This window comes from Saimiri boliviensis, chromosome 1 (genome assembly GCF_048565385.1).
Source record: "Saimiri boliviensis isolate mSaiBol1 chromosome 1, mSaiBol1.pri, whole genome shotgun sequence".
Classification (NCBI taxonomy): Eukaryota; Metazoa; Chordata; class Mammalia; order Primates; family Cebidae; genus Saimiri; species Saimiri boliviensis.
Genome location: NC_133449.1, coordinates 141,635,969 through 141,646,301, shown reverse-complemented (window position 1 = coordinate 141,646,301; position 10,333 = coordinate 141,635,969). Strand labels below are relative to the sequence as shown.

General features: G+C 44.7%; 1 protein-coding gene across 3 annotated transcripts in view; it reads left to right on the top strand.

The window, feature by feature from the left end:
- The first annotated feature begins 714 nt into the window (after nt 1-714).
- Nucleotides 715-10,333, top strand: part of TERF2 (telomeric repeat binding factor 2) — a 39,513-nt gene continuing 29,894 nt past the window's right edge. For 2 of the 3 annotated variants that reach the window (XM_039477647.2, XM_010350706.3), the window contains exons 1-3: nt 716-1,126; nt 1,232-1,327; nt 1,985-2,115. In XM_039477647.2, coding sequence (XP_039333581.2) covers nt 748-1,126; nt 1,232-1,327; nt 1,985-2,115 — 606 coding nt within the window. In that variant the 5' untranslated portion in view covers nt 716-747. Of the gene's footprint in view, nt 1,127-1,231; nt 1,328-1,984; nt 2,116-10,333 lie in introns of all 3 variants that reach the window. The other variant, XM_039477648.2, reaches the window with a different exon arrangement.

Here is a 10,333-nt window from a genome sequence, read left to right as displayed (position 1 = left end):
CCTCCCGAGTAGCTAGGATTACAGGTATGCGCCACCACGCCCGGCTTATTTTGTATTTTTAGTCGTGACGGTTTCTCCATATTGGTCAGGCTGGTTGGTCTCGAACTCCCGACCTCAGGTGATCCGCCTCGGCCTCCCAAAGTGTTGGGATTACAGGCGTGTTTTTCTTTTCTTTCTTTTTCTTTTTCTTTTTTTTTTTTTAGGCGGAGTTTCGCTCTTGTTACCCAGGCTGGAGTGCAATGGCGCAATCTCGGCTCACCGCAACCTCCGCCTCCTGGGTTCAGGCAATTCTCCTGCCTCAGCCTCCTGAGTAGCTGGGATTACAGGCACGCACCAACATGCCCAGCTCATTTTTGTATTTTTAGTAGAGACGGGGTTTCACCATGTTGACCAGGATGGTCTCGATCTGTCGACCTCGTGATCCACCCGCCTCGGCCTCCCAAAGTGCTGGGATTACAGGCTTGAGCCACCGCGCCCGGCCAGGCGTGTTTTTCAATCGCGCTCGGCCTGTTTTTCAATCTTTAGTACATCGTTCCGTATCCCTAGCATAACATCGGTTTTCTGTAAATTCAGAACGAAGTTGACTGCAAACCCTGCCAGGCTCATCGGTCTGGGTGGCATGGACTTCACGCCCCAGGAGGCATTGCGGCCGGCACAACGGGAACTACGGCATCCGATAAGGGGGCCGGGCCCTCCGGTCCTTTCCCTCCCAGAAGCCCGCGGGCGGCTCTGAGCGCTGTTCCTATCATGGCCGCGGGAGCCGGGACGGCGGGCCCTGCTTCCGGCCCGGGCGTAGTGCGTGACCCGGCGGCGTCACAGCCGAGGAAGCGGCCCGGCCGGGAGGGCGGGGAGGGCGCGCGGCGGTCGGACGCGATGGCTGGAGGAGGCGGGAGCAGCGACGGCAGCGGGCGGCCGGCGGGCCGGCGGGCGTCCCGCAGTAGCGGGCGGGCCCGGCGGGGGCGCCACGAGCCGGGGCTGGGGGGCCCGGCGGAGCGCGGCGCGGGGGAGGCACGGCTGGAAGAGGCAGTCAATCGCTGGGTGCTCAAGTTCTACTTCCACGAGGCGCTGCGGGCCTTTCGGGGTAGCCGGTACGGGGACTTCAGACAGATCCGGGACATCATGCAGGGTGAGGGCCCGGCCGGGGGAAGGGGGTTGGAGCGCCGGGAAGGGGGCTCAGTCGTACTGGGGTCGGGACAGGGGGTCGCCCAGCCAACGATGTCTTCTTTCCCAGCTTTGCTTGTCAGGCCCTTGGGAAAGGAGCATACCGTGTCCCGGTTGCTGCGGGTTATGCAGTGTCTGTCGCGCATTGAAGAAGGGGAAAATTTAGGTATGGCTATTTTTGTGTTCTTCTCTGGGCTTACTTGCGTAGGGTTTTGTTTTCAAACTTGTATTCGGAACTGGAGGATTCCAGGTTAAAGTCCGCGGGTTTCCATCAGAGTGGTCGTTTCTGTTCTACAGTGGGTCTGTTTTCTGGTTTTTGTTTTTTCCGGTTAATGTTGTCTTGGCTGCTTTTCTGTGTTTTTAAAAATATTCTCCCACCTGTTAATTGCTCACCCAACTTTGCTGCTATCTAAAGTGAGTTATGTTCATATGGACATCTTTTTCCCCATGGTAGAGTGTTTTTCAGAGTAGAAGTACATTTTTCCCTCTCTGAATTCAACTTGAAAGCTGTTTAGCTGTTGTCAGTTTCTTGCCGCTTCTATCTGAGGAGGATGGGTGTATTTTGAATTTGAGAGGCAAATGCATGTGTTTAAAAATAATTTTTTTGCTTGTTTGAACAAGTGTTAAAAAATGGTCATGTTAAATTCATTGATTTGAATTTGGACACTTATTGTGTATGTAAACTTGTAGCAAATATGTCAAAAAATTAAATGCATATCTTACTATATCTGCATGCTTCATTTCCATAAGTACATATATTTTTTGGACATAACTTTTCTGCTCTTAGAAAAGAGCTTAAAATGAAAACTGTGCTTTGTCCTAGACTGTTCCTTTGATATGGAGGCTGAGCTCACACCACTGGAATCAGCTATCAATGTGCTGGAGATGATTAAAACAGAATTTACACTGACAGAAGCAGTGGTCGAATCCAGTAGAAAACTGGTCAAGGAGGCTGTAAGGCTCTATTTTTATTTCTTTTTTCTTTTACCAGAAATCAGGAGTCTTTGAAGATACGGCACTTACTCTTTCCTGTGTGGGGTAGAGGAAATCAGGAATGGGGGGAGAGATTGAGTAAGCAAGAAAGCTCGTGCACACGCACACACACGCACACACACATACACACACGCACGCACACACACGAGAGATGTTATCTCTTCACATGCCACCTTTTCTACTCAGGCTTGAGAAGTAATGGCAGGTGCTCAGTTTTTGTAATTTGGGTGGTCTTTCTTGTGGCCTTGGCATTGAAGCACTGACAATTTGGAGGTTATTGCACCATTCAGGAGCACTCTGCAAGGGCTCTAAGTAACCCTGGTCTAGAGTTTGATCACCCTTGTTTATATTAAACCAAGGAGATAAGCTGGAGCCTTGGGAAATGTGGTACTGACTTTGAGTTCTTTCTGTCTGCAGAAAGAGAGGCTTATAGAATATCTCTTTTGAGCAGATAGATTAGAATCAGAGGTGCTGGGATAATGAGCCAGATAGCAAAATAGTAATGGTAGAAGAATGATAGAAGGCTGGCACTGGCAGTGTTCTTGAATTCAAGAAAAAAGCTAGTGGAGTGTCTAGGAATTTGGGATGGTCACTGTGTTGTGGCTCAAGTAGCTTCAAGGGGTAGAACTTATCTTAATTTAAAACACAGAAGTGGCTGTGGGAACCAGTTAGAAAAAGATTTTTCTTCCCCCAAAACCAAGGCTAGGGATTTGAAGCAGATACAGAGGAGAAGGTGGAAAATATCAGCTTAGCATTGCCCTGGTTGTGGAAAATAGGGAAATGGTTAAGAAATGAAAAGAGCGGCCGGGCGTGGTGGCTCACGTCTGTAATCCCAGCACTTTGGGAGGCCGAGGCGGGTGGATCATGAGGTTGAGAGATCGAGACCATCCTGGTCAACAAGGTGAAACCCCGTCTCTACTAAAAATACAAAAAAAAAATTAGCTGGGCATGGTGACGCGTGCCTGTAATCCCAGCTACTCAGGAGGCTGAGGCAGGAGAATTGCCTGAACCCAGGAGGCGGAGGTTGCAGTGAGCCAAGATCGCGCCATTGCACTCCAGCCTGGGTAACAAGAGCGGAACTCCGTCTCAAAAAAAAATAAAAAAATAAAAAATAAAAAGAAATGAAAAGAGCACCCCTAAAAAGATGGGCTCCCAAAAGTGGGGTTGGGTAGAAAGAGAAAACCTTACTAAGCAAGGAAAACCTTCTGTCTCTTGGCTGTCTATAAGGTATTTGGGTACCCTACTAAAAAACAACTAGTGTGCATGAGGTGCAGATATTTTATTTATTCAATTAAGGACCTTGGGCAGACACTACTTTTGGTCTTGTAAAAAATGCTTTAGATATTAGTCATTTCTAAATCAGGGTTAGGTTGGAGGGGCATATGCCAGAACAGGCATTATCAAGGGAGGAGAAAGTCATACCTACTTTAAGGACAGTTAAGGATCTTTTGAATGGATACCAGTTGAGAGTAATTCATTTAACTGCTGTTAAGTACAGATTGAGTATCCCTCATCCAAAATGCTTGGGACCAGAAGCGTTTTGGATTTCAGATTTTTTTTTCAAATTTTGGAATATTTGCATTAAATTTAGGTTGAGCAAATATAATTCACATCCAAAAATCTGAAATCCCAAATGCCCCCAAATCTGAAACTTTCTGAGTGCCAACATGGTGGTCAAAGGAAGTGCTCATTGGAGCCTTTCAGATTTTGGATTTTCAGATTTAGGATGCTCAGCTTGTAGCAACTCATTTAGAACACAAGGGCTGTAGATGTGCCGTCTGGCCCCTCTTCTGGAAGAGTCTTTGTGGGCTTTCATCTTTCAGCTGCGTTTTTATTATTTTATTATTATTTAAGCCCGTAGATCTCCTTATTTGGGTGGTTCATTAGGAAAAGTCCATTAGAAAAATCTAAGCTCTCTTAAAGTAGTCAGCCATTTTCTTACTTTGACTCTGTTCTGCTTTTCCAGTCTTCACCAGTTACCTTACGCTTATTGTTACTGAAGTGTAACAAATTACTCCAAGACTAAGCAGCTCAAAACAGTTAATATTATCTCTCAGTTTCCAAGGATCAGGAATCTGTTAGTGGTTTAACTGAGTAGTTCTGGGTCAGGGTTTCTCATAAGGTTACAGTCAAGCTGTCAGCTAGGCTTGCAGTCATTTCAAGACCCAACTGCTTCCATATTCACATAGTTGTTAACAAGACTCACTTTCTTACTGGCTCTTGGCTGGGTACTTCAGCTCCTGGCCTGTGCACAGATAGGGCTGCTTGCAGCATGGCAGCTTTCTTCTACAGCAAGTCATGCAAGAGAGCAAGAACTCAGGCAAAAGCCTCACTCTTTTACAGTGTAATATTGAAAATGGCACATTATCACTTCCTCTATATGCTATTGGTCATAGAAACGAAATTCACTCTGGTAGAGTGTATGAATGGGACTCCACCAAAGGTGAGGAGCATTGCGGACTGTCTTTGAGGTTGGCAGCCACGGTTACCTTGATCTCCTAGTTATTAAACTGTATTATTTCATCTGTCTCTTCAGTTTACTTTTTTTTTTTTTTTTTTTTTTTTTGAGACGGAGTTTCGCTCTTGTTACCCAGGCTGGAGTGCAATGGCGCGATCTCGGCTCACCACAACCTCCGCCTCCTGGGTTCAGGCAATTCTCCTGCCTCAGCCTCCTGAGTAGCTGGGATTACAGGCACGTGCCACCATGCCCAGCTAATTTTTTGTATTTTTAGTAGAGACGGGGTTTCACCATGTTGACCAGGATGGTCTCGATCTCTCGACCTCGTGATCCACCTGCCTCAGACTCCCAAAGTGCTGGGATTACAGGCTTGAGCCACCGCGCCCGGCTCCAGTTTACTTTTTAAAGGTTTCTCATTTAGAGTTATAGAATCTATTAATGGTAATCATTGGGAAAATCCCAGAGACGCTTAGGTTCAGTGAGCCTTTTTGATGCATTTAAGCTTTGTAAAGTGCCAAAACAATTTATTTAAAAGTATATTAAATCTTGCATAAAGTTTATTAAGTAAGTTATTTGTTAAATTAGAACTCTCAGTGCATGGTCTAGGGATCTCTGGAGGTCTCCGGGACCTTTTCAAGGAGGCCATAAGGTCAAAACTGTTTTCATAAGCAAAACCAAAACATTCTTTGACTTTTTCAATGCATTGGCAATCGCATTGATGGTGCGAAAGCAGACATGGGTAAAATGAGTGATTCCTCAGTATGATCATGATGGTAGTAATTGTACCAGTATTGTATTTTTTGACTGCCATAATTTTTTAAAAACTGCTGATTTTAATTAAGAATATTAACAATTGTTTAAAAGCCCAGAACTCCCATTAAAAAAGTAAAATTTAAAAAAAAAAAGAAAGAATGTCTTTGATAAAGCAGCAAAAACTATGAATTTTATTAACTCTAGAGTCATGAGTAAACATCTTTTCAGTATGGGCCAGGTGCAGTAGCTTATGCCTGCAATCACATCACTTTGGGAGGCTGATGCAAGCAGATCGCTTGAGCCTAGGAGTTCCAGACCAACCTGGTAACATAGTAAAACCCTGTCTCTACAAAAACACAAAAAATTAGCTGTGTGTGGTGGTGCACACCTGTGGTCCCAGCTACTTGGGAGGCTGTGGCAGAAGGATTGCCCAAGCCCGGGAGATGGAGGTTGCCATAAGCTGATAACACACCATTGTACTCGAAACTGGACAACACAGTAAGACCCTGTCTCAGAAAAAAAAAAAAAGAGGAAGTATACCTAAAATGTTTCAGCTGCATACCAAAACATGATGGTTACCAGGAAAAGCACTTGTGATGTTGTTAGAGTTGCATGCTGAACTAGCTGCTTTTTTTATGGAATACTATTTTACCTGAAAGAACAACTGAAAAACCATAGTTGTTCACACTTGGGTATTTGGCAGCCATTTTGTTGAGAATGAGTAAAGCAAACCATTACATAAAACAAGTGACAGTATTTGTTGCCAATGATAAAATTTAAGCCTTCCAGGGAAAAATATAATTTTGGATAACTTGTATTCATGTGCTTGATAGCTTCCCAATACTTAGTCTTTTCTGAAGATCGGTAATATTAACAGTTGACATTTAGAAAATATTTTTAGGCTGGGCATGGTGGCTCATGCTTGTAATCCCAGCACTTTGGGAGGCAGAGCAGTTGGCTCACCTGAGGTCAGGAGTTCGAGACTAGCTTGGCCAGTGTGGTGAAACCTCATCTCTACTAAAGATACAAAAAAAATTAGCCAGGTGTGGTGGCCGGCGCCTGTAATCCCAGCTACTCAGGAGGCTGAGGCAGGAGAATAGCTTGAACCTAGGAGGCAAAGTTGAGCCGAGATGGCGCCACTGCACTCCAGCCTGGGTGACAGAGTGAGAATCCGTCTCAAAAATTTATATACATTTTTTTTCCTTTTTTTTTTTTTAGCCTCAACAGTGATGGAATTTTTTTTTTTTTTAATGAATGTGCCAACATTTGAAGACCTACGTAACTCAGTGAACCAGTGTTTTCCAGATGACCAATGCATGATGTTACAAAATCATCCGTAGATGAAAGATGCATTTAAACTATAAGATAGACTGATGGATTTTAATGTGATAGATTAAGAAAAGTTTGCTTATTAAAGTTTTGTATAGAATCAAAGAGGAATTGCCAGTTTTCTTTTTTCTTTTTTTTTTTTTTTTTGGAGACGGAGTTTCGCTCTTGTTGCCCAGGCTGGAGTGCAATGGTGCGATCTCGGCTCACCGCAACCTCCGCCTCCTGGGTTCAGGCAATTCTCCTGCCTCAGCCTCCTGAGTAGCTGGGATTACAGGCACGCGCCACCATGCCCAGCTAATTTTTTGTATTTTTAGTAGAGACGGGGTTTCACCTTGTTGACCAGGATGGTCTTGATCTCTCGACCTCGTGATCCACCCGCCTTGGCCTCCCAAAGTACTGGGATTACAGGCTTGAGCCACCGCGCCCGGCCCGGAATTGCCAGTTTTCTAAAAAATGCTATTAAAATACTCCTCCATTTTCAGCTTCGTATGTGTATAAATCCAGATTTTTAAAAATACCTCAACCAAGGGCCAGGCATGGTGGCTCATGCCTGTAATCTCAGCGCTTTAGGAGGCTGAGATGGGCGGATCACTTGAGGTCAGGAGTTTGAGACCAGCCTGGCCAACATTATGAAACCCTGTCTCTACTGAAAATACAAACATTACTTCATTGTGGTGGCACACACCTGTATTCCCAGCTACTCAGGAGGCTTAGGCATGAGAATCACTTGAACCCAGGAGGCAGGGAGACTGCAGTGAGTTGAGATCACACCACTCCAACCTGGGCAGCAGAGCAAAACTGTCTCAAAAAACAGTCCACCTCAACCAGAACAGCACATCACAACAGACTGAATACAGAAGCAATTATGAGAATCCAACTCTTCTATATTAAACCAGATAGTAAAGAGATTTACAAAATGAAAAACAATGCCACCCTTCTCATTAAACTTTTGTCTTAGAAAATGCAATAATTTTTTATAAAGGTGTTTTTATGTTACCCTATAATGAGCTTTTTTTAAATGAATTAATAAATATTTAAAATTTTCTGTTTCTAGTATAGTGAGTATCAACAGATATAACCTACATAAACAGAAAGCTCTTTGGGGGTCTTCATCAACATTTTAAGAGTAATATAAAAGAATCCTGAGACCAAAAAGTTTGAGACCTGCTTCTGTAAGCTGTTAATCATATCAAAACTCTATTTGTTTTCTCTTCATAACTAAAGGAGAGAGAGTCATCAGTTAGGTTTCTTTGGAGAACAAGGGATAGCAACGTGTGCATATTCTCGATGGATTTATTTATTGCTTTTTACTGGGCAGCATTCTCCCCTTTGGCAACAGCAGCTTGATGTTCTTTGGGGGCCTTACCTCATTTGTGGTGCTTTTTTTTATCAGATACACTCTCAGAACTTTACTTTTTGAAACAAAAATATTTGTTGAGGCTTTTTAAACATTGCTGCTTCCCAGAACAACTTTGCTTCCTTTTGTATCTGCTTCTTTAGTCTTCAGTTCTGTGAGTTTTGTCTTCTCCTCCTCTATTAATACATGTGCTTTCTGGCATTTCTTCCAAACAAACCTACCTCACCTATTTTGAAAATCTGTGCTTGGGGCCAGGCTCAGTGGCTCACGCCTATAATCCCAGCACTTTGGGAGGCTGAGGTAGGCAGATCACTTGAGGCCAGGATTTCGAAACCAGCCTGGTCAACATGGTGAAACCCCATCTCTACTAAAAATGCAAAAGTTAGCTTGGCATGGTGGCGCACGCCTGTAGTCCCAGCTACTCGGGAGGCTGAGGCAGGAGAATTGTTTGAACCCAGGAGGTGGAGGTTGCGGTGAGCCGAGATTGCGCCATTGCACTCCAGCCTGGGTAACAAGAGTGAAACTCTGTCTCAAAAAAAAAAAGAAAATCTGTGCTTGGAATTTCCCTTTTATTAACTTAGCCAGAGACCATTGATACTGCTTGTACCCTAAAAACCTTAACAAATACGTAAGAAAAGAAACAATACGGCCGGGGGCGATGGCTCAGGCCTGTAATCCCAGCACTTTGGGAGGCCGAGGTGAGTGGAGCACAAGGTCAAGAGATCGAGACCATCCTGGCCAACATGGTGAAACCCCATCTCTCCTAAAAATACAAAAAAATTAGCTGGGTATGGTGGTGCGTGCCTGTAGTCCCAGCTACTCGGGAGGCTGAGGCAGGAGAATTGCTGGAACCTGGGAGGCGGAGCTTGTAGTGAGCCGAGGTGGCGCCACTGCACTCCAGCCTGGTGCCTGGTGATGGAGTGAGACTCTGTCTAAAAAAAAAAAAAGAAAGAAACTATACTTATTTCTGAGAACTGCCAAGTGAAAAAGCAGTGATTTATCTTTTTAAATTTTTTCCCCCACAGGAAATTAATACATAGTTTTAAAAGATAAGCTCATAGCACAACCTTTGAAGCAGACTTCTACATTTCAGTTTGAAAGCATTCATATTTCCTTTCTTGTTTCACACATTATATATAGAAGGATATGTGTTCCAATTCGGGGGAACATAGAGTAAACTACTCTCTTCTGTCTCTCCTTTTTAATGTAATTATAACTCTTCGGCAGAATGCATGGAGCAGCTATCTGAAGATTCTGTCTGGAAATAGGCATAGGGAAGGAGACTAGAATTTGAAGTTCCACCATACCAGTGATGAATAGTTTACTGTTTTTTCCTTCTCTGGTGTCACCTAGCCCAGATTCAAAGGCAATCTGAAACTTGGAAGTTCACTCCAGATGTGAACAGAAAGGACACCAAGAGAGTTTTCTCTTTCTGGTCTGAGGAGCAAGGAAGGATCTCTTTTATTTGAGATGGAGTCTTGGACTGTTGCCAGGCTGGAGTGCAGTGGCGCGATCTCAGCTTACTGCAACCTCTGCCTCCTGGGTTTAAGTGATTCCCCTGCCTCAGCCTTCCGATTATCTGGGATTACAGGTATGCAACACCACGCCCAGCTAATGTTTTGTATTTTACTAGAGACAGGGTTTCACCATGTTGCCCAGGATGGTCTCGATCCCCTGACCTCGTGATCCACTCACCTTGGCCTCCCAAAGTGCTGGGATTACAGGCATGAACCACTGCACCTGGCTGCAAGGAAGGATCTCTTTTTTCTTTTCTTTTCTTTTTTTTTTTTTTGAGATGGAGTTTCGCTCGTTACCCCGGCTGGCGTGCAATGGCGCGATCTTGGCTCACTGCAACCTCCGCCTCCTGGGTTCCAGCAATTCTTCTGCCTCAGCCTCCTGAGTAGCTGGGATTACAGGCATGCGCCACCATGCCCAGCTAATTTTTTTGTATTTTTAGGAGAGGTGGGGTTTCACCATGTTGACCAGGATGGTCTCAATCTCTTGACCTCGTGATCCACCCGCCTCAGCCTCCCAAAGTGCTGGGATTACAGGCTTGAGCCATTGCGCCCGGCCAAGGAAGGATCTCTTAAGGGTCAGAAATGGTAAAAGAAATCCCAGTTTTTCCCTTTCTTCCCCTTCTTTCCTGCCCTGGCCCCCAGGCAGTACTACCCATGGTGGCAGCAGTGGCCTAGCAATGTCAGTGGCAACAGGGCAGGCATCTAATACTGAAGGAAGAGAACTCTTTCTTTTACCAAAGGAGCTTTCACCAAAGTTCATTCACC